This window comes from Archocentrus centrarchus, chromosome 20 (genome assembly GCF_007364275.1).
Source record: "Archocentrus centrarchus isolate MPI-CPG fArcCen1 chromosome 20, fArcCen1, whole genome shotgun sequence".
NCBI classification, from domain to species: Eukaryota; Metazoa; Chordata; class Actinopteri; order Cichliformes; family Cichlidae; genus Archocentrus; species Archocentrus centrarchus.
Window position 1 is genome coordinate 24396050 of NC_044365.1, and position 26933 is coordinate 24422982.

At 39.5% G+C, this 26933-nt stretch overlaps 3 protein-coding genes across 3 annotated transcripts; 1 reads left to right on the forward strand and 2 right to left on the reverse strand.

Annotated features, from left to right (window-relative positions):
- Positions 1-181: 181 nt before the first annotated feature.
- On the reverse strand, positions 182-4544 carry uba5 (ubiquitin-like modifier activating enzyme 5). The gene is made up of 12 exons (XM_030756927.1): positions 4229-4544; positions 4070-4115; positions 2353-2442; positions 2137-2246; positions 1964-2050; positions 1788-1872; positions 1450-1554; positions 1234-1361; positions 1018-1153; positions 835-910; positions 634-740; positions 182-324 (listed from the first exon to the last, which is right to left on the reverse strand). The coding sequence occupies exons 1-12, from the start codon at positions 4393-4395 to the stop codon at positions 247-249; spliced, it is 1215 nt and encodes a 404-aa protein (XP_030612787.1). The 5' UTR covers positions 4396-4544; the 3' UTR covers positions 182-246.
- Positions 4545-4744: 200 nt separating this feature from the next.
- Positions 4745-26915, forward strand: acad11 (acyl-CoA dehydrogenase family, member 11). Its single transcript, XM_030756021.1, has 20 exons — positions 4745-4946; positions 5042-5141; positions 7277-7402; positions 7594-7755; positions 7862-8026; positions 8107-8248; positions 8425-8546; positions 9549-9655; positions 9918-10029; positions 10395-10472; positions 10892-11030; positions 11393-11500; positions 15087-15185; positions 24340-24409; positions 25019-25104; positions 25254-25325; positions 25510-25664; positions 26073-26189; positions 26394-26503; positions 26578-26915. The coding sequence occupies exons 1-20, from the start codon at positions 4825-4827 to the stop codon at positions 26690-26692; spliced, it is 2307 nt and encodes a 768-aa protein (XP_030611881.1). The 5' UTR covers positions 4745-4824; the 3' UTR covers positions 26693-26915.
- Positions 18899-22810, reverse strand: ackr4b (atypical chemokine receptor 4b). Its single transcript, XM_030756024.1, has 2 exons — positions 22422-22810; positions 18899-20242 (listed from the first exon to the last, which is right to left on the reverse strand). Exon 2 carries the CDS (start codon positions 20235-20237, stop codon positions 19128-19130), a length of 1110 nt encoding a protein of 369 aa, XP_030611884.1. The 5' UTR covers positions 20238-20242; positions 22422-22810; the 3' UTR covers positions 18899-19127.
- Positions 26916-26933: the final 18 nt, after the last annotated feature.

Consider the following 26933-nt stretch of genomic DNA (forward strand, 5'->3'; position numbering starts at 1 on the left):
TGCTACACACTTTCCTACCATGTGAATAAATTACATATCTGATGTTCTGTGTGTGTGTGTGTGTGTGTGAGAGAGAAAAATGCCATAAGCAGCATTTATCATGCATTCCACTTCCTTAGCTGTTTAACTCATTCTTTAACTGCTTATATTTTATTCAATTGGCTTTTTCACAATGCTGTTGGAATGGGCACGCAAGAAAAGGTTAGTCTTCTATTAAACAGCAGAAATGCTCTTTCAGATTGTTGCCTACAGTTTTTTCATCTGAGCCATTAATTCTTCTAGGCTCTGCTCGCTCTCCTCCACAGTCTGCCCATCTGCTGCTTCCTGGTTCAAAGAGGAGAAAACAATCCAGAGAACTGAGAATCAGAATTGAGTTGAAATGGCCTCATAGTCCACACAAACATTCAATAAAGAGTTACAACAAAATGCTAGAATATGTATTTGTTTTCCTTTTCAAATTATATCCAAGCCCATCTGTGTTACATCTGTGTTTTCATTTAAAAGCAGTACAGTAAAACTGGAGCTTTAAGTCATCTAGTGCTGCAAACATTTGACTTCTTAAAATAATGAGCTTACCCATGCAAAGCTACAATTTAATTGCTTCAAAGCTGTGGTGTCTTAAAGAATACTAACCTCAGTTGGAATGGTATACGCCACAGTGATGCCTTCTGGGAGGTCAGGCACAGCACCTGATGCAGCCTTTAGCTCTTCTTCAGTCACTTCTGATACCAGTTCAATGCCTGCACAGCACATTTGTGTATGTTAATGCACATTAATGTCATAGGGAAAAATTGAGGCAAACTATGTGACACTGCAAAGGCTTCTTTTGCTCACCCCATTCATTATCTTCATGTATCACCTCCTCTTCTTCCTGTACTACTATCACTTTGGGCTGCTCTGCTTCTTTCCTCTGAACAGAAAACCAATGAATAAAGTTAGCTTTTCTAACTGATGCAAACAATGATTTTAGTCAGTCTTGCATCCTATTACATTAAAACAAACAGTGAGCATACACACCTTGTATTCCTCCTGTTGTCTCCTGCAGTGACGGTCACTGCACTGGGGGTTGGCTTTCATGGCCATGGCAGGGAAGAAGTCCTGCATGGCATTGTAGCCAAGATAATAACTGACAGTACCAAACTTTAGCAGATACCTGGAAGACAAAACACTTAATAAACATTTACCTTCACTTTTTACATTTTAACCTGCCCATAAATAAAAAAATAAACCTACTTGAGGACATTTTGCACAAGGAGGCCTGCCACGACACCCATGGTTGTTGGTAAGCTGGCAGCACACACACCCTCCCGTTTTAAGGTTTTCTCATCAATGTTGGCTGCCACCACAAGTGGAGGAGCACACTAAGAGAATATATATTATTAGAATCTAACTACATTATTCCCTAACATATTTTTAGTACAAAGATATGTTGTTTATGTGTGGGCATACAGCGAAGCAGGCCGTCTCTCCAGGAATGATGAGCTGGATGTGCCCTGACACAGCATTCTCACTGACACCAGACTCCATCCAGATCTGACCTAGTTCATTGCAGGCCTGAAACAAACACCAAAATATATATATATATATATATATATATATATATATATATATATATATATATATATATATATATATATATATATATATATATATATATATATATATATATATATAAATATATATATATATATATATATATATATATAAATATATATATAAATATATATATAAATATATATATATAAATAAACACATACACAGACACACACACACACACACACACTCACTGTATTGATGGCCATTCGAGCCTCAAAGTTGTCCACACAGCTCAGGACCAAATCCACTGGTTTCCCTTCTTCCAGACCTCCATGACTGAAAACACAGTTATTTGCTGTGAAAGCTGCTGCAAAATAAGGAAATCTAGAGGACAGAAATCTAGGAAATATAGAACAGGAATTCTAACCTGATGCGATCCATGAAATGTGTAAAATTATCCATTGTAGTAATATTGTAGTTATGAGTTTCAAATGACACGTCTGGATTAATGTTTCTGTTGGGAAAGAAGTAAGTCACATGCATTTGAAAGAAACTGAATGGGTTTGGCAGAAAAGTGGATATCTGTTGACAACCGTGTACCTGAGTGTGTGTTCTGCTGCTTCCACTTTGCTGAGGCCTGCCTGGTGGGGCTGGAAGAACAGCCTGTTCATATTGGCAAGCTCTACTTTATCGTAGTCAAAAAGGAGCAACTGTGAGGCCACAAAATGAGAACAAGGAACGGTAAGGGCAAAAGCAGCACAGAATGACACTGATAGAAATCAAGTAAAAGTGAAAGACAATGAAAGTTTCCATTACCTTACCAATGCCACATCTAGTGAGCATTTCAGCTGTCACACTGCCAACTCCTCCAACTCCAACCACAGCTACTGTGAATGTCCGAATTTTCTGTCAACAAATGTTTACATGGTTATTTATCATTCTCAATGCAAAAGCTTCTAACATTGCATTGTTTGAATGGTCAGAAGTTTACATACACTCATCATGGGCATGAATGCAATGGTAAATTTGGGCTTTTAATGATTTCTTTGACTTGTTCTTTTTACAGGGTAGAATGATTGTACAGCATACATTTTAATGACTTAAAAAAATAATTGGGTGCACAAGCTGGAATTTATTTTGTATTTTTTAGGAATCCACAAAAGTATACATACAGGCTCAAATATATACATACACCCAATGTCTTCTTTTAACTTAGGCCAAGGCTTTTAAACTTCTTGTTAGTGCCAATGATTGACTACAACTGGTAGTTTCTCTTTGCCAGCATACAAAAGATTTGATTGACAGCACTCATTGGATTGACCAGTACTCAGTGGGAAAGTCTAAGGAACTCAATGAAGATCTAAGAGAAAGAGAACTGTAGATTTTAATATCACTGCAAATTCAAACAACTGTAAGTACAAGTTTTTCTGTTGTGTCACCACTTTGCCAAGGTCTGGGAGAATACCACCAAGGCTCAAGTGTGCCATAAGCTTAACACCATAACACCAGCATCACTGTCCATAAAGAAGCCAGTTTTACGTCACCATGGACAGAGAGTGCTGACTAAGAAAGAAGCCCCTGCTCCAAAATCAACACCTTCAAGCTCGACTGAAAGTTGCAGCTGCTGACACGGACACGCCAAATGCCATCTGGAGAAAAGTTTTATAGTCAAAGACTGAACTTTTTGGCCACAATGACAAGAGGCGTGGTTGATAAAGTAAAGATGAAGCTTTCAAACTTAAGAACACTGTACCAACTGTCAAGCATGGTGGTGGGAGCATCATGCTTTGGGAAGTGTTTTGCTGCCAGTACTTCAATTTCACGTCAAATCTAAAGCTAGGCAGTTGAAACTCACACACAATAAGGTGTTCCAACAAGATGATGATCCCAAACACACAAAAACTGATTTTGGAATGAATAGGCTAACACTGAGCTGGGTTCATACCAGGAAACCAACCAATTCAAATGAACTCAAATGAACCATTTCTGCTGAGAAGAGTGGTCAAATATCCAGCCAGAATTATACCAGAAGTTTGTTGATGGCTACCAAAAGCATCTGGTTGAATGTGAAACCTGTTAAAGGATATTTCATATTAGCGGGGGTTTGTGTGTCTAATTGAGCCTGTATGTATACTTTTGACCCTGTGTGGATTAGAGAAAATCAAAAATCAATTCAAACTTGTGCACCCAATTCTTTTCTCTCTCTCTCTCTCTCTTTTAATTCATTAAAGATGTATGTTGTACATTCATTCCACCCTTGAAAAAGAGCTGGTTAAAGAAATCATTAAAAGTCCTAAATATTCATGTCAATGAGTGGATGTAAACTTCTGACAACAGTTGTATGGTTTTTTGAGCAAGCTAATACGAATATAGGGTTAGTGTTTCTATAAATATTGGCTAACATGTGTAGAAAAAAAATATGACATTAAACTAGCAGTTTGTCTATATTGTTTCAATATTAAATACGAACACTTCCGATACGAGGACAGCAACCAGAAAGTGCACAGCATTAAAATAAAAACTTTAAATATACCTCGTAATCATCCACGATGCCCATTCTCTTTAAAGCCATGAGGCGACTGAAATAAAAAACAGCTGAGATTAGCTTGCGGTCTGTGACTCACAACAAGGCGTCGGCTCTCAACACTATGAGCTGTACACAAAATTCAGCGAAAAGACAACTAAAAATTACCTGTACGGGTTGGAATCCACAACTTCGGCGCTCATTTTGTTAATTTTCGGTCTATTTAGTGCGTGGCTGTGAGCATCTTCCGTGGTACCCTGCTGCTTCTGCTTACACTTTATCAGCTCATTCTCCAACTCTCTCACCCTCAACTTCAGCTCCTCCACTGTCGCCATTTGGAAAACAGACGAAGGCTAAATAATGTGAAAGAAATACCAATGATATAAAAATATTTTTAAAAATTCAAAAGAGGAATCGGTAGAGAAAGTACACGTCTTCTCTTCTCAAACCAGCTGTCAGGATGTGTGTTCCCGTAAACAATGTCCGTGCAGAAAGCGAGCACAACTACCCTAAAGTGTTCCTACATCACCAGCGGTTTGTTGAAACTTTTTTATTCTGAAGGTGTAAGTTTAGTGTTGAAAAGCTTCTGGCCATTAATGTTTAAATTTTTGATAATTTATGCATTTGTGACAAAATAATTTTAAAAAGGGGCGTTCCCTCGTTGTGCCTGTTCATAAATGGTCCGACCACCATATGGGCACTGCTAAATGTGGCTAGTTCAGTGATAAATCTGGCAATGATTAATCCAGAGTTATAATTGCGACATGGAAGAACCGACAACTCCTGTACGACAGCAACATAAATTAAATGTTGGCAGTCTTCAAAGATATTTGACTGCCAAGGCACTTGTGTCAAATAAAGACACGCTTACTGTCAGACAGTACAGGTAAGGTAGACAGGGTTTACTAGTTCTCAGAGGTAATCTAGAACAAATGTTTCGCCTGCTGATAACATACTAGATGTATCCTCTTATCTTTTCAGTGCTGGTCAGTCAAACCCAACCTTTCTAATCCAGACGCCGTCAAACAGTTACGTTCTCAGGAAGCGACCCCCAGGTGAGCTGCTGCCAGGAGCTCACAAGGTAAAGTTTCACCTACAGTTATTATAGTTTTAATTTTAAAAAGAAAGAAATAGTTCAGTTTCAGACAATATCCTCAGCTGGTTTCACCATTTCAGTTTTTACTGTTTAAAAATGTTTAGCTTTAGCTAGTGTTACTTTTATATACTTTTGACTTCCCAGTCTCAATAAACATGCATCAATGCAAGAGAAGATGGTTTACTGCAGGAGAAGACCGCGCTGGGTGCCACTCGTGTCAGCTAAGAACAGGAAACTGAGGCCACATTTCATATGTGCTCACCAAAATTGGACAATAGAAATTTGGAAAAACGTTGCCTGGTCTGACGAGTCTCAATTTCTGCTGCCACATTTGTACGGTAGTGTCACAATTTGGCGTAAACAAAGCATGGCTCAGTCCTACTACTGTTGATCACTGAAGGAAGGAACAACCTCCTAAATCTCTCCTTCACATACCATGCATGCTGCAGTCTGTTACTGAAGGAGGTGCTCAGTGCTGTCAGGATGACCTGCATGGGGTGAAAGGTATTTTCTAACAGGGATGACAGCTTAGCAAACATTTCCAGAGCCGGCTTTCTTGATCAATCCATTCAGTATCTTTCTGTCCTCAGTGGAGATATTCCTTCCCCAGCAGACTTCAACATAAAAAATATCTAATCCCCCACAGAGTCATAAAAGGTCTTTTGGAGTGCAGTGGGAGCTCCTGAAGAAGTCTCTGTAGCAGATACAGCTTGCGCTGTCCTTTCTTTAAATGACATTTGTGTTGTTAGTCCAGTTTAGATTATTGCTCAGATGAACACCCAGGTACCTCTGAGTCCACAATCTCAATGTCCATTCCCTTGGTGTTCACTGGTGCAAGTGGAGAATTTTTGCGCCCGTGAAAGTCCACCACCAGCTCCTTGGTTTTCTGTGTTGATCTGGAGGCAGTTCCACTTTCACTAGTTGACAAAGCCCTCCGTCAGTGATCTCTACTCCCTGCTGTTGCCATCAGCGATGACGCCAACAATTGCTGAGTCATCCAAGAGCTTTTGTAGGAACCCTAGCAGAGTTGTAGGAGTCTGCAGTATATGTGATAAATAGAAATGGAGCCAGAACTGTTCCCTGTGGGGTGTCTGTACAGCAGAAGACCCTATCAAAACAGGAAAATAAGTTCAGTGTACTCAAATGGCCTCCACTGACTCAGTCCAATAAAGCACCTATGAGATGTGGTGGAACAGGAGGTTCACATCATGGATGTTCAGCTGATAAATATGCAGCAACTGTGCGATGCTGGCTTTTCAATATGGACCAAAATCTCTGAGGAAAGTTTCCAGCAGCTTGTTGAAACTGTGCCACGAAGAATTAAGGCAGTTCTGAAGGAAAAGGGGGTCCAACCTTGTACTAGCAAGGTGTACCTAATAAAGTGTCCAACGAGTGCATATAAAATATACTACTGTCTGAGTTTCTTTTTCTTTCAGATAACTATTTTTTTTAATTGTTTTTAGTTTGGCTTTAAGTATAATAGCCTTGTTTTGACCACTGAAATAGTTGGCAAATGCATCCTTACAAAGCACAGTTATGCATTTATTAATTCACAAGTATATTTGTAGCCTTGCTGTGAAACTATGAATTTAAAAGGTCTGCCAGAAATGTGACTGTGTGAAGATTACATTTGACAGACGTGAGGGAACACTCAGTGATAAGTGTAAGCTCAAATGTTGTAAATAAATGGCCACAAATAATGGTCATTAGATGACCATGTAGCACATTTCCTGGAAAGAACTATGTAAAATTTACATAGTTCTTTCTGATTTACATTTCTGATTTACATTGTAAATCAGTTCTCATTAAATGGTTAGGATCTGATCTAGCTGACTATGTTGAGTTTGCATGTAGTTTTTATAAAAACTGAAATCTTTTTAACCCTGAATGAATATATTTATGTCTAACTTACAGTACATATACTGAATTGTAAATGCTGCTTTGCAGTTACCATCTGCGCACAAACTGTATCTACTTTAACCTTGTAATTATTTGGATTGAGTCAAATGAAAGTATTGGCGCTCATTTTCACCCAAATGTTTAGTAAATTGTGACCATATTATGTGACCATGAGTAAAGTTTTATCATAGGAGATTTTTTTTTTCCCCCTTCATTTGCAGGTGGACAGAGAGTACAGAGTGCAGAAGGCTCTCTTCTCTGTTGGTTTCCCAGTGCCCCAGCCCCTCTTTCACTGCACTGATGTTGAAGTCATTGGAACAGAGTTCTACTTAATGCAGCATGTGAAGGTAAGTTTGAGCATTGATGAGTCACAAGTTCCTGAATATAATATTTTTGTAGGTGTTTTGCTTGACATAGGCTCCAAGTCCCAATTTTATTTTCCTTTTCCTGCCAGTGTATGTTAGTTTCAGCTTTTGTTTTCACTAGAGATGAAAATATTATTTTTGTTAAAAGGCAGTCATCCATCTCTGTTGATCAGGGGCGCATATTCAGGGATCTCCGTCTGCCTGGAGTGAGTCCAGCAGAGAGAACAGCTCTGTATGTGGCTGCAGTGGAAGTGTTGGCAAAGCTACACTCCCTGGATCTGGCGTCACTGAACCTTGAAGCATATGGAAGAGGACCAGGTTACTGCAGGAGACAAGTGAGATAACACAGCGCTTGACAAACTGAAGCAGTTTCACTCTTTGTTTCTTCTGGAACTCTAGCGAGATTTGTGAAAATAAGAAATGCCCCTTTTATCTGTAAAGGTTTCCACCTGGACCAAGCAGTATGCCGCAGCAGCCCACAGAGACATTCCAGCCATGAATGAACTGTCTGATTGGTTGATGAAGAATCTGCCAGCCAGTGACAATGAGGTCACCCTCGTCCATGGAGATTACCGACTGGATAACTTAATATTCCATCCAACAGAGGTACCGTTTCTGTGACCTTTATTCCTACTGCTTTGCTACATTTGTCAGTGAATACTTCAAAGCCTGCTTTATGTGATAAGGCACATGTGATAGCTGTGTTGGACTGGGAGCTTTCTACCACTGGACAGCCCCTGGCAGATCTGGCCTACTTCCTTATGCCACATTACTGGCCCACAAGTCTTAACATTACCAGCACGATGGGCAGTTTAAAAGGAAGAGAAGGTAACGTCAACAACTGTTGATAACCCTGATGATTATTAGCATTTATACACAATGGATAAATAAACAGATCAATTGTTTTCTAAAATTGTTGTTTGAAAATAATTTTACATTTATTATTTGTTTATGTTGGCTCACAATATGCGCTTGTCCCTCTGGCCTTATTCCTCAATGAGCAGGTATTCCAACTGTGCAAGACCTGATCTCCATTTACTGCAGGTGCCGGGGGATCCCCCCTGCATTGCCACAATTGAATTTCTACTTGGCCTTATCTGTCTTTAAAATGGCAGGAATTGCCCAGGTTTGTACCAAGCTGCAGTACTATACTGATTTTTCTGCTGACATGCAGTACTGTGCAAAAGTCTTGAGCCACTCATTTCAGTTTTTGCTTCCAAGGAGCCAGACCTTATTGCAATTTTTTTAAGGGGTCTTGAGCAGTAGCTCTCCAGGCTTTCTGAAGATCTTTCAAAGTTTTTCTTTGGACATTGGCTGCTTTTTCTCATTTTCAGTCCAGTCCTTTTACCTGACCATTTTCAGAGGAATGTTTTGTCTGTTAAGTGACTCAACACTGAACTATGAATCATTCAAAGATTTTTAAAAAAGGCACCTATCTCAGGGGGTGAACCAGTGATAACACACAACTTAGCAAAATAGCAATTTAAAATTTTCTCTTTAGGCACTTTATTAGCAGCCTGTTACAAGCACATACTTGCTTTAGTTGAATCTATGCAAAATGATAAGGATGGCACAGTTTGGCAGGTATAAAATATTTTTTTTGCACCAACAAGGCGCTTCCCAATAAGCTATTAGTCAAAGACTTGGCATCTCTCAGCATGGTGTGCCTTTTAAAAAAAAACATTAGAAGAAACTGGATAAATAAAGGACAAAAAAAAGTGACAGGCCCAAAAATCTATATACAGCAGATGTGCAGTATTTGACAGTCATCTCCAGCAAAGACACGACACAGGAACTCAGAAATAAATCTGTCCCTTCAATTGAACCATCTGCTGTTCACTGAAGCCCCATAAGAAATGCTCTCAGTGGAAAGGTGGCTGTCAAGATGTTATCCTTAAGGAAGGGAAACGGGGAGAAAAGGCTGAGGTTTGCCAAATTACACAAGAACTGGACTGAAAATCAGTGACTTCATAGAGTGATAAATCCAAATTTTACATTTTTGGTTTGTCATATTGTACTGAGAAAGTCAGGAAAAAGGAACAGTTATGGGCTGGGCACTAAAAGCACAGAGGAATTAAAATAAGCACGTAAATAATATAGTTAATATTTTTTTCTTTTTCTTTCATAGGGGATCTATGCTCGTCACCTCCTGGGTAATGCCAGTGCACCAAATGCAGCTCAATTTGGCCAGTATGTGGAGCCCTTGGCTAAGGTTGCCTTGCAGCTTGGGCAGAGGTAGGTTTCAGTAATGAATTAATTCACTGTGCAGCAATGCACTGATATTTTTGATGCATTCAGCTTAAGAGAGTCCAAACATGCTGCTATAAAAGGAAGATTTTCAAAATCCTTTATTATTGTAGGTCAAAAAAGCTATTCCACTTATTCAGTTCCACCTGCTGATTATATTTGAGACAGCTGCAGTTGGAATTTGGCATCTAGCTGTTGCTTCTGTTATTCCCTGTCAGACTTTTAACATTTGAAATGTATTTCATGTCAGGCCCCTCACAGGTCCAACAAAAGACAGATTGTTCCTCCAGACAGCTAAAGGTCAGGCTGTTCTCCAGCAGGTCAAAGACTTCATGAGACAATATGTGCTTCCTGCTCAGAAGGTCAGTGCCAAGAACTGCTGAGAACAGAGCGGATTTGTATGCACCGATGAACTTCAAAGTTGTGCACAGAGCAGTGCCTGTAATCAGGGCTAATTAATTAGAGTGAAAGAACAGTGGGTCATTCGATTACATAAAACACATCGCACGCTGGCATCGTCACATGGCAGGGCGTCATATCATTCTTGTGAAGTGGAACAGATAAAGAACCACAAAAGCCTGTACAACTATCTCTGTATTAGTTAAGTTGAGGACCTATCGCTACATTGTCTTATTTGATGATGCATTTTCCCATTTTGCTAGTAGAGTCGATGTGAACTGTTTTATCAACTCACTTTTTTTTTTTTTTTAATGTTGTTGTTCCTTAGGAAGTTGCGGCATATTACTCCAAAAACGCTCAGTCTCCACAGAGATGGCACACCCCTCAAATTATAGAGGAACTAAAGGTATGTAGGGATGATATTTTTGCAAGAGGGTTTTTTTTTTTCTTTTTTTTTTTTTTTTTTTTAAACTTAGACACTCAGATTCTTCTCTGCAGAGTTACTGCATAACAAATATTACCATAAATATGAAAAAACAAAATCAAAAAAATACAACCACATGTGATAGAGAGCCGTCTAAAATCAAGTATCAGTCCAGCAAGTTCGGCGCCCAGGTTTATTTAACTCTTGTGTAAACAGTGCTTCTAAGTCAGTCACACACTACAATCCATCATTTAGTATTTAGCGTTGCAAGAAAATTACTATTATTTATGTCTGTGCTGATCTGTTCCAATTTCTTGAGCTGTGCTTATTATCAGAGTTGACTTTGAAAGAAGCCGTGGCATGCATTTCCACTCTATATAATAACATGTGTCTGTGTGCAGAGTAAAGCCAGGGAGGCAGGGCTGTGGAACCTGTTCCTGCCTACAGTCAGTGGACTCACTCAGTTGGATTATGCCTATATTGCAGAAGAAACTGGACGCTGCATGTTTGCTCCCGAGGTCTTTAACTGCCAGGCACCTGGTAAAATATCTTACATCGAAGGCCTTTAATGAAAATATAGATCAGTTTTGTCCCCTTATTTGGCTTTATTGTAAACGTGGCCTTGCTCTTTGTATGTAGAACCTAGATTATATTTTCTGTTACTCAGAAAAAAGAAGAAAAAAAGTCTCTCCAGATGTCAACAGTACTGCCTTGTTTTTGTCATAACCCTGCATTTGGGGGTTTTAAAAATATATCTTCTAAATAAAACCACACAAATAAAATCTCCAGATTCAACTTTTTAAGGCATTTATTTGTCAGGAAAGTTAAATCAGTCTTCCACGTGAGCGCGTTAGTTCCCAAATTCAGCTTGTAATTACTGGAATACGATTATCTTTCCACAGACACAGGAAATATAGAGGTGCTCCACATGTTTGGCACTGAGGAGCAGAAGAAAAAGTGGCTGGAGCCTTTGCTCAGTGGAGAGATTCGCTCCTGCTTCTGTATGACAGGTATTTCCATGACCAGGTCACAAAAAAGCATTCCATAATCTCTAGCATCAGGAGGGGAATGGGTGCTGAAAGCAAAGTTTGAGGAATGTATTCTAAGTGTAGCTTTGTTGGCACACTTTGGAACACTCACTGTTATACATTCAGGAAATTTCATCCCTTTTACAAAGTAGTTCTTAAAGTTCACTTCTCACAATATGTGCTGCGGTCTGCAGTTGTATATTTTTCTGCCTGGTGATGGCTGTGGTCTTAATTAGGTTTAAGTTATAGAAAGCATGTCCGCTAGTGACTTTGTAAAAAGCTTTTTACACGCCAATAGCAAACACGAGATCACGATGAGTAATTTCTCCCTGTTTTTCTTTCGTTTGCTTTTGATGCTGCCTGGAAACAGCGACATGCTGCTGCCAGAGGTGATTACAGTGGGTTTGAACATCCCTGTGGGTTTTTTTTTTTTTTTTTTTTTGGTAAACACAGACACATTAATGGTATTTTGGAGACGTTTTTTGGCAGCAGTGCAGTCAGTTCACAGTACCAGGCCAAAGTCTTGAGTTTCTCTTTACATTTTGCTTCCAAAGAGCCATAAATTCTTGTAATGTTTTTACAGTGGTTTTGAAGAGTTCTCCAGGCTTTCTGAAGACCTTTCAAAGTTTTCTTTACACATTGGCTGCTTTTTCTACATTTTCAGGCCAGACCATTTTTGGAGAAATGTTTTTGTTTGTTTGTTTAGCCACTTAATACTGACCTATGAATCACTCAAGTGCTAAAAGGCACCCAACTCCAGCGGTGAACCAGTGTTGTCTGCTCATAACAGGCAGAGATAAAACTTCAAATTGTATCTTAGGAACTTTGTTACTAGTAGCTTGCCACAAAAACGTAATTTTTTTTTTTTTTTTGAATCTACACAAAATGCCAGAGATAACAGTTTGACAGTGTTGCCATCAAATTTTGATCCACTATGCAGCACCATCTGGAAAGCATGTGATTTGCAACCGCTTTAGTTTTCAGCGTGATAATGATCCTAAACACACGATGGAACACTACCAGTCATGCACCAGCATCCCCAGAGCCCAGACGTCAGCATTATCGAAGCAGTGTGTGATGATCTTGACAGAGAACAGAACAAAATGCAGCCAATATCCAAACAAGAGCTTTGAATGTCCTTCAAGAAGCCTGGAGAACTATTTCTGAAGACTGCTTAAAGAAATAACAAGAAAGCTGCCTCAGAGAGTTCAGGCTATGCTGAAGAGAACAGTGGTCTTACCAAATATTGACTTTCAAGCTCATTAGAATTTTACAAACTTTGTTTTTGCCTTATAAATGAGTCTTTGCATGCATGTTTGCACGTTTGCTCAAAAAAATTAACGGAACACTTTTTAATCAGGGTGTAGCGTCAAGTCAATTTAATTTCTGGGATATTGATTTGATCTGGTCAGTTTAGTAGCAGAGGGGGTTGTTAATCAGTTTCAGCTGCTTTGGTATTAATTAAATTAACAATAGGTGCATTAGAGGGGCAACAATGAGACAACCCCCAAAACAGGAATGGTTTAACAGGTGGAGGCCACTGATATTTTTTCCCTCCTCATCTTTTCTGTTTTTTCACTAGTTTTGACTAGCACCAGTGTCACTAGTGGTAGCATGATCCCAGAGGGAATTTCATATGTCTGACATGGCTCATCTGCTGTCATCATCTTCCTTCCTTCCTTCCTTCCTTCCAGTGCTCATGTTTTTTTGGGTCCATAAAGATGTTAAAAAGTGGCTGATCAGAGTTGTTTAGGATGGCTTCCAGTCATATGGGAGGAGAGAGAAACATGACTGAAGTCTCCTGAAATTATGAAGAGTGCCTCTGGATGTTTAGTCTGTATCCCAGCAACTGTTTTGTGGATAATTTCACACGGAACTTCGGCTATTGCCTTGGGTGGAATGTAAACAAGTATTGTTATTATGTGACTGAATTCTGTTGGTACACATTATGGTCGCATACCAACTGCCAATAATTCAATATCAGGACGACACATCATCTCCTTGACAGCGAAATGCTCAGGACCACATCTCTGGTCCACAAACAAAGCCAGTCCCCCCACCTTTTTTTTTTTTTTTCTCGGCACTAGCTTTAGCATCTCTGTCCAATCGTTTGAGGGTGAAACCAGGTAGATCCACATTAGAGTCTGAGATGTTTTGATTCAACCATGTTTCAGTAAAACATATGAGACTGCACTCACTGTATACTTTGAGTCTTCAACAATATCTCCAGCTCATCAATTTTGTTGGGCAGAGGGTTGACGTTTCCTGTAATGACTGTTGGCAGAAAGTCCTTATATCACCATGCCTCTATTTCAGCTGGACTAGGATGGTAGCTTCCTGATTTGCTCCATTTCAATGATAACAGCTCTTCTCTTGAGTAAACTCTTCTCCTCCACATAAGTGTCCATTGTGTGACAAAAACAAAATCCAATTGATTAAAAGTACAACAAAAGTAAAGTTGTAGTAAAGGTCAGAGCTACCAGACTTTGCTGCTACCAGTTGAAGTGCATGTTCAGGAATGAGATGAGAGCAGGGTCACCATGAGCACATGTGACAGACGTGAAAGGGTCTGGAGAAGCCATGGAGAATGCTATGCTGCTTGTAACATCGTTCAGAATGACCAGTTTGGTGGTGGGTCTGGGGAGGCATATCCATGGAAGGATGCGCAGGCCTCTACGGGTTAGGCAGTGACACCCTGACTCCCATTAGGTATCAGGATGAAATCCTTGGACCCATTGTCTGACCCTACGCTGATGCATTGGTCCTGGGTTCTTCCTGGTGCACGAAAATGTGGCAGGAGTATGCGGGTAGTTCCTGGAGGATGAAGGTATTGACTGGCCCCCCCAAGCTTCCTGATCTAAATCCAATAGAACACCTCCAGGACACTGCCAGGTTGCACCTTAGACTGTCCAGGAGCTCATTGATGCCCTGGTCCAGATCTGGGAGGAGATCCCGCAGGATATCATCTGTCGTCTCATTAGGAATATGCCCCATCGTTGTCAGGCATGCATACAAACATGTGGAGGCCATACAGACTGAGTGCCATTTTGAGTTGCTGCAATGAAATTTCAGTAAAAGGGACTAGCCTGCCACACAATTGTTTCACTTTGACAATGTGGCATCCTTTTGTTCCTGACCCAGTCCATACTAGTTTGATTGCATGATTTTTTTTATTTATTTATTTTTTTTCCCCCATTGAGGTCTGATGTGTTTTCAGTGTTCCTTTACTTTTTTTGAGCAGTAAATAAAGATATAAAGGATGGCTCAAGACATTTGCACAGTACTCTATAACATGTGGATCAAAAAAACTCTGTCTTGCACTTTTGAATAGTTCGAACTTCTGTTTCAACTTCTATTGTTGTAGTCTGTGTGCTTTCTAAATACATATATTTTAATCCTTTGGCTGTGGTTTAAGCTGGAATACAGAAAGTTAGCATATAAGAAAATATAGTTTATTGCACATGTAAATCGTGAGTGTGAGTTTCATTGAAAATTTTGATTAATGATTTATTGTTAATATTTTATCACTCTTTGAAATCTACAGTATGTGGTGTGTTCCCTTCCCTAGAACCTGATGTGGCCTCCAGTGATGCAACCAACATGGAGTGCAGTCTCCGCAGGGATAAAGACAATTACATCATTAATGGCAAAAAATGGTGGAGCAGTGGTAAGTGTTTTTCGTTTTTGTTTTCTGTCCTGTTTGTTACACGATGAGAGAAATACACATTATTCATTGTTGTGAGACAGATTTCAGGTTCATCGTCAACTGTGACATCTTAGCTGGTGTTTGCTTGTTCACCTGTCTCCTGGAGACATCTGCTTTAGCAGACTTGCCACAAAGTTGGTTTGGGGTATTTTGACTTTTGTCAACAATGCATCTATGCACAAAACTTTGGCGTGAAGGCCAGGTTTAAAGACGGTGTGGTCCACAGCACGAGTACTGAGTTTGGGGTGCCAGATGTAGGTGAGCAAAGGGCAAATTAGTGGCGTGGCTGGAGTGATTCCATTGCAAGACAGTCTCTAGTTTAGAGAGCCTGAAGTCAGTAAATGCCAAGCAATTGTTTTATAACAATCTCTGCTTTTAAAAAGTCCCCATAAACCAAAAAATGTTTTTAAAAGGGTAAACCTGAAAATGTTGTCTGTTAATGGACTCAAGAGCCTTCCTCAGTAAGGGCTGTGTTTATGCAGTCAAGATGTTAATGTAACAAAGAACCACAGAGATGCATACCAACCCAAAGTACGAACATATGGACAACGAGAAAGGGCAAATGACTCATCCAGTATGCATTATATCATACAAACAACTTTAAACCTTGAAAAGTCTTGGCTTCATGTCATTCTGGGTAATATAGCTTCATTTTGCCAACAGGTTGGACCAATATAAGCTCAACTGTACTTCACTCCTAAATGATCAGTCAAGTTGAAAAATGACTGTAAAATTTTAAAGCAAATGTGCTGCTGCAAACAGTTTACCTTTTATTTTATTTAATTTTTTGCATATTTCCAGTGTGACTGAATTAAACAATTCTGCAAAGAAGAGTGGGGCAAAATTCCTCCAGTGATGTGAATGACTCATTGACAATTATCACAAAAGCTTGATTGCAGTTCTCGTCAAGGGTGGCACAACCAATTAGTAGGTTTTGTGGATAATTACTTTATTCACACAGGGCCAGGTAGGTTTGGATGGCTTTTTTTTTTCCCCTTAATGAATAAAATCATCATTTTTAAAAACTGCATTTTGAATTTACTCAGGTTATCATTGTCTAATATTAAAATTTGTTTGATCAGAAACATGCAAGTGTGATAAATAGGCAATGGGGCAAATGTCAGTTGAACCACTGGATCAACTGGCATTTATTTTCCTAAATGATGAGTCATTACACGTTAGTCAAGTTAAAAAGACAACAAAATGGCCTTAAGATCTTAAAATAAACGTACTGCTGCAAACATTTACAACTGTTACGTAAGTGTTACTAAGACTGCATTCATGTGCACGAGTGCGTGTTAATTCTCTGGACATAGGCACAAATCTGTGACTCATTTGTGAATCACTGTTCTTCTTGTCATTGGGCCTATCTTTGTTCTTCATAAACGAGCTTGATATTTAATATACCGTTTGTCTTGTATTGACTGTTGTAGTTAACAATCAGACTAGTGTTTTTGGTTTATCGTGAACCTCCTTAACCCGAATGATATTCCAGATGCTTCCTCTGACACATGCTGTGTGAGGGCCTTATTCCCAGGTCAGTTGTTTGGGGGATTGTTTTTTTTTTTTTTTTTAATAATTGCATGGAATTTATTTTTGCAGCTGAAAGCTTAAAATGCCGTGGTTTACCAAAATTGAGAAGAATTTCTGCAACTACTATTTTGTGTAGTGCACAGTTTGACTTTATCATTCGTTAGAAAAAAAAGAAAACAACAGAACTACTAACGTTTCTCTTTTGCTTGGAAGTGAAAAGTCCCTCAGGAGAAAACTCTTCTGGGGTAAGGAGAATTTCCTTTACTAGAATGAATGTATCTCTCTGTCAGAAAAGAATGTGGGTGTGATTGTGGGTTCTTTCATACTTTGTGACCCATAGTTGCTTTTGTAACAAAGTATCAGATGGTTTTTTTTTGTGTGTTTTTGCAGTGAGACAAGATTTCCAGACATTCAATCCAACTTCACTTAGAACAAAAGTAGAAGTGAAATCAGTTGATGTTCTGTCCATGTATTTTATTTTCATGGAAAGTGTTTCTATGGTAAAACTCATTCTTTCCAATCACCAAATGTAATGTGAACTGCCAGTTCCTCAATGGGGCTTTCCCAATATGCTCTCCAAGGTACTTGGGGATCCTTAGTAAGGGGAATCTCTGGCTTTGTTTTTATTTATGCAATATTATTTCCAAGACCAGAAACTAAAGACTTTTTTATGTTATATTACATTATAATGCCAGCATAATGATAATGAGAGCATTCTTAGTGCCTCTCTTCAGTTGACCACTAGTTTCTCGAAGAATAACCCGTCAAAATTCAAACCTACTGTAAGTAATTTCATGCTTCTTAAATTAAAGAAATGCTGTCTATAATCCACAATCACTATATAATGATGCCACTTTCCTCTTTGCTTTCCTTTTTTCTCTAAAGTTGTTTTGGGTGAAGGCAGTTTGTCGCTAGATGGGAGGGTCTAAATACATTTCCAGTGCAGCTTTATGGTGTGGAAGCTATTTAAGCCAGTCCCATAGGCATGATAATGCACTAAAATTATTCCCAGACTTTGAGTTTTATTTTCAAGCCATAGCCATAGCCATTTGTATTTGAGTGTATTTACAGACTTAACACAAGCAAAGCTGATGTACACATTTCCCATTATTAGCAGTAGCAGTGTGGGATTGCCAGCGGAATTGAGTCTTAATATGTTTTGTCTCTGTCAGGCTAAAGTATGAATCAAGTCAAAAAAACAAGATTGTGTTATACTGTAGTTTTGAGATGCATACAGTAATTCCTCCCTGCACCCACTTCATCAGTTATTGTACAGGAAATAAAAATTTAAAAAAACATCTATTCAATCCTTTTTTACCATAATTTTCAAAGACATTGTTCAGATACGTGAGATCATGCGGGATTTAGGGCTTACTTTGGTGTGCTTAACTCATTCGGTCTGATTATAGGTGCCTTAATACTTCTGTTTCCTGGATACCCAGTTTCTTTGCTTAGATTGTCAACATTGTCATGTTGTAGCCTCAACATGTGTTTCTTTGGCTAGACACACCTACTTTGGGCGTTCCATAGATCACACCTCCAATCTTCCAAAAGGCATTTCACTGGAAAAAGGGATGACTAACAGGTACTGGAGATGGAAAGAATGGTAAACAATGAAGTTTTTAGTCTTATGTTTATCAGTGGGGACAGCACGGTGGCGTGGTGGTTAGCACTGTTGTCTCACAGGCTTGAATAAACTTCTTAAATTTCCACCCCTTCCAAATGGCTGAGCCTGGATTTGAAGTTTAAAGTCGCATTATAAGTGATCTGGTGAAAATGATGGATTGCACTTAACTGCAAACCATAAAGTTTGTATTATTGAAAGGATTAAAAAGGAAAATTATATGAAATTGGCTGTAATGCTTTAAACTCCTCCAGACAACATTCATTTTTGATAACATGGAGGGATGCGTCCTGCTGGTTGCTGCCCTGTCTTCCTTTGCCAAATGTTTTTCCACTCAATGGGTCACCCACTGCGCAATCAAGTCATCTGTCATTCCAACCCAAAACCACGGGATGCAATAAAATGAGACACAGATGAGTTCGTTTAAGAGAGCGTAAACCGTAAAGCTGAATTGGATTTGTTGTAAAGAACTAGAGAACTCTGAGCATCAGCTGTGCTTAGTTGCAACAGATGCGTGTTGTTGAAAACTTTGTTCTTTTATTTAATAAAATACATAATTTATACAAAATAGTTTGCTGGTTAGTGCATATAAATTCACTGTACATATGCAGTTTATTAAACAAAGAATTAATATTTATGCTTAAGGATATCGGTCTTGTATGTTAGTAAAAGAATGTAAATATATTTAAACTGTATACGTGCAATTTTTTGTTGGAGCTTACAAAAAATAGATACATCTTTGAGTCTTAAATAGTAAAGGTGCTGGTCTCTCTCTCTTCTGAATCTGACTGGGATTGAGTTTGATTACACGCGTGGAGTGCAATCTCCACGGGCTCCTCGTTAACATGTCTCTGGTGTCTGCCAAGTCGCTGTCCAAGGTGCTTGGCTGCCTTCAGAACATGACCCCTGAAGGATGACCCCATGAAGGCATACAACAGAGGGTTAATGCAGGCGTGGGTGAGCGCGAGGCTTTCTGTCACCTGGATAGCGTGATCCAAGCCCTTGCTGACTTCACAGTCGGTCACAAGCATGTAGATGATGTCCATTGCTCGGCATAGCTTGACCACGGTGTAGGGCAGTTGGGTGAGCAGGAATACAGCCACCACAGCCAGGAGGACTCGCAGAGCTTGCCACTTTTTCTCTCTTCGCACCGCAACGGCCTTACTCAGTGCCAGCCCCACCCGACAGTAGCACACCACCATGACCAGGAAAGGTATCACAAATCTCAGGATCACCTCCAGCAGCTCTAAGGCAGCCTTTGCAGGTCGGGCCATGCTATGCGGGTAGATGGCTGTGCAGCTAATCCTGTAATGGGAGTGCTTCACTGTGGAGAAGATAAGCTCGGGTAGGCCGAGAATGCTGGCTGTAGTCCACAGCATTATGCACACTAGGAGCCACTGTCTCTTTACTCGGGATCCTGTTCCAGTTCTGCCAGTTGGATTTTTGACTACAGCACGATAGCGATCCACACTGATGCACGCAAGCAGCAGCATGCCACAGCTGAAGTTGGTGCTGTAGAGGAAGGATGTGAGCTTGCAGGCTGCCGAACCCAGCCTCCAGCCGTGGACAGCATCAGCTGCCCAGAAAGGCAGGGTGAGGAGAAGCAGCAGGTCTGAAATGGCAAGGTTGAGGATGCACACATCTGTCAGGGTTCGTAATTTCAGCCGTGATGTGTAGACCACCACTACCAAGGCATTTCCAGCCAGGCCTACTACCAGGGCCAGGGCATAGATGACTGGAAGGAAGATGCCAGCAAACGAGCGAACTGTTTCTTTGTCACAGATGGTGTGTTCATAATTGTAGTCATAGCTGTCATTTAAACTGGAGTTGTGATCATCGTAATCATAGTCCTCCATTCTTTCTGTAGAGAAAAAAATGATTTAGGGAGTTAGAGAAATATTTTCAATTGGGAACACATTTTATTCTGCCTTTTCAGTTGGTATTGGTGTGGTACAATATACTCTTGGACTACCAATTCAGTCATTGTTCATTAACATGTATGGCATGATTTAACAGAACAAGAACAGAGCATTTGTAAACTGCCAGCCCCTTTTTACCATAAACAGGAAAGGCGAGTTCTTTGTGTGTTCTGCATCAAAGGAATCTCTCCTGCATGGTTTCCCTAATGGCTTAAGCCTAGCCTGTCAGAAGTGCGTGTGTGTGTGTGTATGTGTATGTGGGCTTGAATAAACACAGTAAACAATAGTGGGACCAGAGACTTGCACATCTTCTAGTTAGTTTTTTTGAATGGAGTTCATTTATATTCTGTTGGATGCTGAGTGATCTACAGGAAATGGCAGCTTTCGAGTTTACTAATGCTTTAATCACAAGGAAAAAGGTAGCTGCACAGGAAACTAATAACCTCAGGTATATAGCTTGCAGCTTGTTAACACCGATCCAATTTGTTGTCTTTTTTTGAGTTATTAATCTTAATTTAACCTTTATTTAACGGCAGGTCCATTTGACATGCACTTTTCTATACACACAGAAAGAGAGAATAAGTCCGGGTGGCCTGTATAATACTTGGGTGTTAAAGGGTTAATATTGTCAGCTGGGGGAAGTTGAGTCAAGAATGTGGAGAAAGAGATGAGGATGTCATGCGAGTGCGGGGTCTTTTGCCAGATTCAAATCCAGGATGTTGGTTTTACTGTAGGTGGTATATGCTGGTTCAACAGGATGACCCATTGATGTGACCCTTTCATCCAGACTCATTGTGATGTTAACATCCCCAGCTTTTCACTTCCGATGACAGTCTGTCCTAAGGATTAGCAGATGGAATTCTGTGCTTACATAGATATTACTCTCAAGCAGAAAAGGTGTTTTTAGAAGAAGAAGAAATTTTCCCCCCCTAATTTTTTTTCCCCCCTTAGGGAAAAAAATTAATTGAGCTCTAAGCATACTTCTTGCATTTTTCCAATAAATATTAGAAATCATAAATCAATTTCTTTTTTCCTGAGGAAGAAGAATTTAGGAAACTGTGGACTCCAAGAGCAAAAAAAAACCATTACGTGACAGATGATGTAACTCCTGGCTGAGGACCAAGATGTGATGCACGGAATATTTTGCACGTTAGGAGCGTTTTTGGCAAATTGCATTTGCTGTGTTGACAGCGATCACTTAACGAATATTTCTCTTGTGAATAGGAGGATCAGGAGTTACTAAAGCAGATGTTCATTAGAACAATAAGAAAAATGCCAAATATTCTGTCAACAGCTGGGCTTCATATATAAGGTGTTTGTGTGTTTTTACAAAGGAGCTGTTTGGATTGCTTGGTCTTCACCAGCCAAATGCATAAAGCAGTATGAAAATTTGTTCAAATTAAAAAAAAAATATATATATATATTTTAGTATAGTGGTGAAAATTGTTTTGCTGATGTGTATAAGTGATGATATTTGAAATACAGGCTAGTTTTATTGTTGTATTGTCTGTATTCTCTGCTCACGTGTGTTAGACGTGGGCATGGGAATGACGCTTTTGGGTACACTTGGATAAAATAGTGCATTTTATTAATCTTGTGGGAGTATAAAAAAAATTAAGCAAAGTCAGTGAGACAAAAGTGGAAGTTTAATGTAGACCAACAATAAGTCCTGTGACTTATAGGTAAAAGATTAAGACTGTTTACAAAGAGCTACTCACTCAGGAGAAAAGCAGGGCTGACACAAACCTAACACAACAGTGGTAATGAGGTAATATAGACACATTTAGCTTGATAACATGACCTCACAGAAGTCATAAAATATATCAAGCAGGACTTTGACTGTTAGTCAAAGACTGAAGTGGCATTTCAGTAATTCAAAACAACAATGCCATGCCAGATATCTCATGGTATAATAAGTATATGTAAAGTATAACTACACATTTTAAAGGCATAGTTTAGGGATTAAAAATTAAATTTATATATTAAAAAAAACACCTAACACCACGTCTTAAGACACATATTTTATAAGGAGTACATCTCTCATCAGCACACAGTGCAGTTAAGAATCTTAAAGAAAAGTCTAACTTGTATTTTAGATGTCAAAGTCAAACATGTTCTTACCTTGTTTCTGTTCCTTTTCTGAGAGCTGTAGAAATAGCACTAGTCCTTCTGTTGGTTTTGTGTATTCTGAAGAAAAACGTATGCACTCTGGCACTGCAGTGACTAATCTCTGCTTCAGCCTGCCCCACTCCCTTCACTTCTGACACTGCAGGAGCCTGTCCCTTCACCACGTAGCTCACACAGACGTAGTGTTTGACAGAGTGTGAGGGTGTGTTTGCGTCTGTGTGTTTTGAGTGTGGGTCAGGTTCAAACATAGGTGGCTAAGATGAATACAAATTCCAGAGTCCTCCGTTTTTCTGTATGCTGTGCAAAGCTTCATATAAAGTGAGGCTGTTTTTCAGTCAGTGATAAATTATGAACTTGCGCACTCTCGAGTCTCTGACACGCAGGGAGTGCCAGCTGGTTGTTGTCCTTTGTAAAAAATCTGACTGGAAAAAGGGATGTGTGTGTGTGTGTGTGTGTGTTTGTGTGTGTGTGTGTGTGTGTGTGTGTGTGTCTCTGTCTGTCTGTCTGCATATTTTACCAGCCCCATTCTCACTAACACAGGCTCTAGTAATGTAAACCACTTTTAGAAACTTTGCGAAATACACAAATGAAACTAGAGTAATTCTTTTTTTATTATTATTATTTCCTTATTTCTGCTTCCTCAGAAATAATCAGTTGTGGTTTTTTTTTTTTTTTTTTTTTTTTTTTTTTTGGAGTGGGGGGGGGTTTCCACATTCTTTCTTTCACTTCTTGTAAATAAACATATTGGAAAAAATATATACAAGGCAAATGGATAACTAAGTAAATAAATAACAAAATGTATCCATAACAATTCCAGTCAGACTTTATTGACCAAGAGCTTAGTTTTCATGAGAAAGGAAAAAGGGTTTTTAGCTGTATCAATATTGCATATTGACTTGATATTTATTTATTTATTTTTTCCAGAAATAAGTCAGCTGCTTCAGATGTTAGGTTTTCTGATGAGGTGACAACCAAATTACAGGTTTGGGAAGGTTTAAATTCATACCAGAGATGATAAGGCATGTATAGACATGCTTTGAATCACAGACCCTTATGTAAGGGTTCACAGGAAAACCTAACCTGCCTCTGGGCCAAACGGGCTTTCCTAGATGTGGTTTATGGGTGGTGTCTGGTGTTAATTTTGTGCTCTTTGCTACAGTCTGAAAATAATCAGTAAATGTTTGTTTGCATTTCTGTAACCAGAGAGTAAGTGTAAAGACTTCTGTCAGATCGAGTTTGAGCATTCGTGTGCTCTCACGCATTTTTAGTCTTGTGAAAGTTCTTAGACTAAAGTTGTCTGTTGCTGTGTGGTGTCCATATGTCCTGTCCGGAGGGGATGGTTTTGCCAGTTGAACTAAAGCCTAAACAGGAAGTCCAGACCATTCGTTGGTCACCCTGTTTGTGCCCTAGGGTTTGTCTCAACCATGGAAATTCCAAAGGATTCTGCATAAGGTTATTCTTGCGATTATTACACAGTTCACATCAGTGTTGAATTAGGACTGTGTCCAATATTGTGATATTTTATTTAAATGAGGTGTATATCAGTATTGCCCTCTAGAGTTTACTTTTAATGTAATTTGTGTTTTATAAAAGACACGTTTCAGTAATCTGCAACTAGCATAATCTGCTGAAAAAAGGAATAAAGTTACTTATTTACAGGAAAAAAAAAAGACTAACTCAGGAAACCTGCAGCCATCATTAACATTATTAAGCAGCCACATGGTTGCCACATCCGTGACAGTAAAACAGAGAGTTTCCGGCCAAGCTAGGGGTCATGGAATGGTTAAGGACGGAGGCAGTTTCTGAAAAGTTGCCAGCCCTATTGTGTTTTTTATTTTTTTTTTAAACCACCAGACAGCAACAGAACCCGAATATATAAATGAACCATGGGATTTTTGCCTTGTCCCACTAGGTGCCGGCAATCCCCGATGCAAAGTGGCCATTGTGATGTGCAGGAGCAGCCCTCGGGATGTTAAAAACAGGTCAGCAGAGCAGTTCACTGAGGAATATCTGCATATTTCTTTGTGGGAACAAACATGCAAAGTTTGTTTATGCTTTTTCCAGAGTTTTCTGATGTCATGTTTTTAACCACAGTACTAGGATTTTTATTACCGCTGTAAGTTTTAGTGTCACAGTTTTGGTTTTATGTGAATTTGCTTTGTGACTGTGGACCTTTGAACTTCCTTTAGAAGCTGTTTGTTCCTCTGTGCTGCTATAACTGAAATGGACTTTGCTTAGAGACAGTGTGCTTCCCAGTATGCACCTTAATACCAACCTAGCTTTCTGCCCTAAGTTTTAGTATGACATAGAAAAACACGACAGTCTAATGTTGATACTTGACAGCCATTAAATTTTGGTTGACATGTAACTGTATCTCATTCCCATAATTAAGGATATTTAATTAAAAGCAGTCCCTAACAGCCACACCCAAAATCTAATAAATGTTCTTCTTGTTTTATCTGCAATAAAAGATACACACCCTTGTTTGAAAAGAATGAACAGGAGTATCATGTTTTTAGCTGTGTGAAAAATGGTAACTGTATTCAAAGTATAATTCCGTCGCGTGTTTTGGTTGTAAACTTGTTTCTTAGGCATGGCCAGCACAGTATGATCCTCGTGCCTATGGATACAACAGGTGTAAAGCTCATCAGACCACTCACCGTGTTTGGACAGGATGGTAGGTTTATGCCTGCCATAGCAGTTTCACAAGCCATTTATCTGTCCTTGTTTTTTTGTTTTGTTTCCCCCCACAGTACTGTAGATGGGCAGCTAAAGATGATGAGCTTTCCTGGCTTGATTTTAATCAGTCCTTGTGTCTGCCCTCAGATGCTATCCACGGTGGCCACTTTGAAGTGCACTTTGAAGATGTACGTGTCCCTGCCTCCAACATTATTCTAGGTAAAAGCCTGTATTGTTTTGCATATATTCCCACGAAACATGCCACAAAATTATTATATTTGAACAATAAATCAGTGTTGCCTTACCATTTTTGTGAATGAGATCATTAGAACAGAGATACAGTTTCTCCCCTTCTGTTCCCTCTCTTTTTGTCTATGCTTTGTTACACTGTATTGGTTTCCAGGAGAGGGCAGGGGATTTGAGATTGCCCAGGGTCGTCTGGGGCCAGGCAGGCTGCACCACTGTATGAGAGCTGTTGGACTAGCAGAGTTCGCACTGGAGCTACTCTGCCAGCGGGCCTTCATCAGACACGCCTTTGGAAAAAGACTGTGCTCACATGTAAGTGAAGCTGTATCTAGAGGAGAGGTTCTCAGTTATGCTGGATTACTGCCAGTTATGAGGTGGCAACATGCAGGGGAAAAAAAAAACCACATCAGGAAATAAAGTTTATAATTGTAATTTTTTTTTTTTTAACTACTAATAAAGTATCTGTTAAATATATTTACACCACCATAGTGTTTGCCAGCATTGGGAAGGTTTAGTCTGCTTAAACAGAAGATGTATGAATGACATGTACAGTAGTGCAAACTTGAATCATGTTGTGGGCTGAGAACCCTACAGATATCTCTATTTTAATCTCAGGGCTGTGGCAGTGTGTTGAGCTCTTTCCTGCTGTTGACACCTAGTGGACAGATTTTTAGATACAGCTTGACTAACTGCTCTCATCTCCACGTATCTGTTCTGCAGGAAGTTGTTGGCCACTGGGTAGCAGAGTGCCGTCTCATGATAGAGCAGACACGCCTGCTGACTCTCCATGCTGCTCATGCTCTGGATACAGTAGGCAGTCGGGCAGCTCACAAGCAGGTAAAACTAGTATTTATATAAATATGCTGCCAGATGTCTAACTTCAGATGAACAGTGACATGGCATTCTTTTTCTAAATAGTGTTTTTTTTTAGTTTTTGTCAGTTTTGTCATATGTAAAACTTGCTTGGAATCCTGTGTAGTATGGAATCTGGAAGGGCCTCCAGTCTTCAGAAGTCTACCATTTATCATTCCTGCTTCCTAGATCGCTATGATCAAAGTCGCTGCAGGAAGAATGGCCTGCAAGGTGGTGGACATTGCCATCCAGGTATATGGTGGTGCAGGTGTGTCTGGAGATGTCCCACTAGCACAGATGTAAGTGTGATCCCCCTCTTACAGAATAATTTGATAAATGCCTTCTGTGATGTCAGCATTAAATTTGTGTTCAGGTACTCATATGCACGGACTCTGCGGATCGCTGATGGCCCAGATGAGGTGCACCTTAACTCTATAGCCTACTTGGAACTGAAAGATCAACTGGAGAAGGCACAGGCTAAGCTCTGAAATAAATATGGCCGCAGCTTCTTTAAATTGCAGTAAACAAACAGTCACTGCTCTGATGAACATTTTTGGCCTTACAAGGTTAGTTACTAAGAGTAAACGTGAATGTCTGCAAAAAACACTGAACTTTGTTATTTCAAGTTAAATATAAAAAAAAAGCTTAATTATCTGTAAATAAGTACCTGTACATGCTTCACATGTGAAATTAAAATCAAACAGAACATGATTAAAGTGTCTGCATCAG